This window comes from Echinococcus granulosus (assembly GCF_000524195.1).
Source record: "Echinococcus granulosus chromosome Unknown EG_S00104, whole genome shotgun sequence".
Classification (NCBI taxonomy): Eukaryota; Metazoa; Platyhelminthes; class Cestoda; order Cyclophyllidea; family Taeniidae; genus Echinococcus; species Echinococcus granulosus.
This window is the reverse complement of record NW_020170484.1, coordinates 264,946-267,904: the sequence shown is the minus strand read 5'-3', so window position 1 is coordinate 267,904 and position 2,959 is coordinate 264,946. Positions and strand designations below refer to the sequence as shown.

Genomic DNA, 2,959 nt, shown 5'->3' with positions numbered 1-2,959 from the left:
ATAAATGCTAGGTGCGGTTGTACTACTACCATACTGTAGTCATGCCATGAATAAATAACAAATATTTATGCAATAAATGGATTTGTTAAATAACTGGGTAAACTAAACACTGGAAAGTTGTAAAAGAAAGTGTCAAATGTGGTAGGAATTATAGAAGCGCATAGGAGGTGATAAAGAGAAGGAGGGAGGTGAATAGATGAAGCGGAGTTGATGGTGAAAGAAGGGACATTTGTGAGGTAGCCTTCGCAACGGTGGTTTGAGTCGTAGAAGTTGTGGTTGTCGAGGTTGTTAAATCATCCTCTTCACCATAGTATTCATGACTATAGGCAAATGTGTGGGCTGTTAGTAGCAGCAAAATAAAAATTTGGAGGGTACCCATAGAGAGACTGAATTCTGCATGCTCCAATTTCATTTCTGTCAACTTATATAGCGATAGTGGATGCGTGGGTGTTGCTTCTGCCACCACTCAGCTAACAGCTGCTCCTCTCAGTCGACTTCGATTCACTTGCATCAACACCCACGTCTCTGCACTACATGTTGATGCAATTTTTCTTTCTTATAGATTTGGGTGGCATTGGGAATGTGGGAGTTAATGTGGTATCAGAAGTCGTGAATTTCCCGCAGCAGATACAGGTGAAACATCGACCACTTGTATTCATCACCAGAATAAAGTCCTTTGTTCTACGACAAAACTCATACGGTCAGCATCGTTTCCCTAATTTGAGGAATGTGAATTGTCACTTGGGAGGCACGGCATGTTAAGTTGTGTGCGATTAGCATTGGCGTAGAAGGTAGAGTGCCGAGCATCAACTTGTGTAGAAATCGGTGAATTGGTGGAGTTAGTTGAGGTATTGTTCGTCAATTGAGGAGCAACATATGGCAGCCAAATCTCATTTGGTTATATTAAATGCTAACGCCGTAATGAGTTGGAAATGGCAGTCCACGCAACTCGGTTTTATACAGCCCTTCCCATAAGCAAACAACACGTTCAAATGCATCCATACGTTGAAAATGATATTTCTCCATCACTCCATTGGTTGCTGATTTTCATGCCGAAATGAGGCACTTGCTGTGGCAGAATCATTCTACATACGAATTGACTTCGTCCACTATTTGACTAGTCGGATCTCACTTCCATATTGCGCAATGCGTGTTCAAGCATTGATTGCACCCAATGCTTCATGAGATACATCCTCAACACTTCTCAATTTCAGCATTCATCCAACTGCCAATATCACATGGCTTATATTAGCCGAGATGTTGGAAAGCCCATTTGTTTTGACAATTTCGTTGATCAGAGCATCAGTGAAAAATCAAATTCCCAAAGGCTCCCAATTGCAAAACCACACTTCAAAGTGAGCCAGGCAGAAATCTTACAATAATGATGCTGCTCATAGAGGCGCATTGCAGTTTCGTGGCTTAATTTGACACTTCATCATAGGATTCCTTCCTCTTGTCAAAAAGTTGTGTTCAAAGAATGTAAGGACAAATATGCGTGAAAGAAGGTCCAACCAACTCTCCCACTAAACAAATTCCAACTGCTCATTTTTCTTGCAATCACTGTTGTCTGTCATTGCGCTGATAGTTATGCCTAAAAGCAATTAATTTAAAATGGATTAAGTAGATTTATGCCAATAGGTATTGTATTCATGACCTCAAAGTAATTTGCAATTTCCTAAACTTACTAGGCTAATCACACGAGAAGGTAAGAAGGAAGCACTGTCTAGTGACTAAAACGCCCCCAACTGTAAAAGCACAGCCCAAACTGTCTGTAATCTCAAACGCCCCTGCAATTCTTCTATTCAGTGTCCTTGTCCGTTTTACAGGCTAGTGCTCTTCCCCTTTTCTAATCTCGAAGGTCGTAATGGGTGCCCGACATCCATTTCTTCAGTTTTTTCTAGCCACTACTTCGCTCACTCATCCATAAGTGGGTACCTTCTTTAGTAAGTGTATGGTTCTAAAATAAAATTTATTTTTTTTTTGAAGAGAAGGAAGAAGAATTCATTCTTTCACTAATTAGTTACATTGTCCACCAATTCATTAAGATTTTCGCGTTTGCATGAACATAATCCAAATCAACTATACGGGTGTAGCACGGAGCAGATCATAACCTTCCACTTTGTAGAACTTGGGCTATTCATCTATTACTTCAGTGTGTACGACCTACTCTATGCAGGCGAAAATCACACCACATACATGGACACATTTGCTCCTTCTTTATCCGATTAACCGCTGTAAGAGCACACTGTCTGTCACTACCTGTCCCAACTTCAAAATCAATCATTTGACTCATCCAGAACTAACATCTAGTACCAATATTTGCCCCAATAACAATTTTGCATAGAATAAGGTTGACAAAATTTGGAACCCAAGAAATAATGAGATACATCCGTACAATTGAAATAGTATAACCAATAGGACTTCCAATAACACTTTTATCTTACTTGACTGCCATTTTCAACTGACAAAAGCCTGAGTTAGAGTGATAAAGTATATCCACAAAATTCCAGCTTCTTCCACTTTCCTTTTGTAAGAAGTAAGAGCTTTCCAATGCTGACGTCTATTTTCCAATGGGGAAAACACAAATGCTTAACTAATCACCAGGATTTGCTGGTCCTAGTCATTATCGTCAAAGTTAAACAGAGGAGTGGAATGATGTGCGCTATAAATAACTTCCTATTCACAAAGCATGTATTTGTTAACTGATGCAAGGGCGATTTTACGGGGTTATGCCCGGTGTGTATCCGACAATACCGCATCACTACGCTGGGCTCGCTTCCTGTGTATAATTGCAATAAGCTTGACAGGTGCGACAAATTCCGATCCGCTGTTAGGTCATGCATTGGAAGCAAGTATCCCCAATGTATTTCGTGTTGGCTGCGCTAGATCACTCCAATATGCGCAAAAGTGGGCAACTCTAAAATGTAGAAAAACATATATGCTTGCATTCTATTTAGTC

At 40.2% G+C, this 2,959-nt stretch overlaps 1 protein-coding gene across 1 annotated transcript; it reads right to left on the bottom strand. All coding sequences in view use genetic code 11, as the record gives it.

Moving 5' to 3' along the window:
• Nucleotides 1–148: 148 nt before the first annotated feature.
• Nucleotides 149–412, bottom strand: EGR_08371 (hypothetical protein; the record flags this gene model as incomplete). Its single annotated transcript, XM_024497620.1, has 2 exons — nt 149–339; nt 376–412. 2 exons carry the CDS (start codon nt 410–412, stop codon nt 149–151), a joined length of 228 nt encoding a protein of 75 aa, XP_024347989.1.
• Nucleotides 413–2,959: the final 2,547 nt, after the last annotated feature.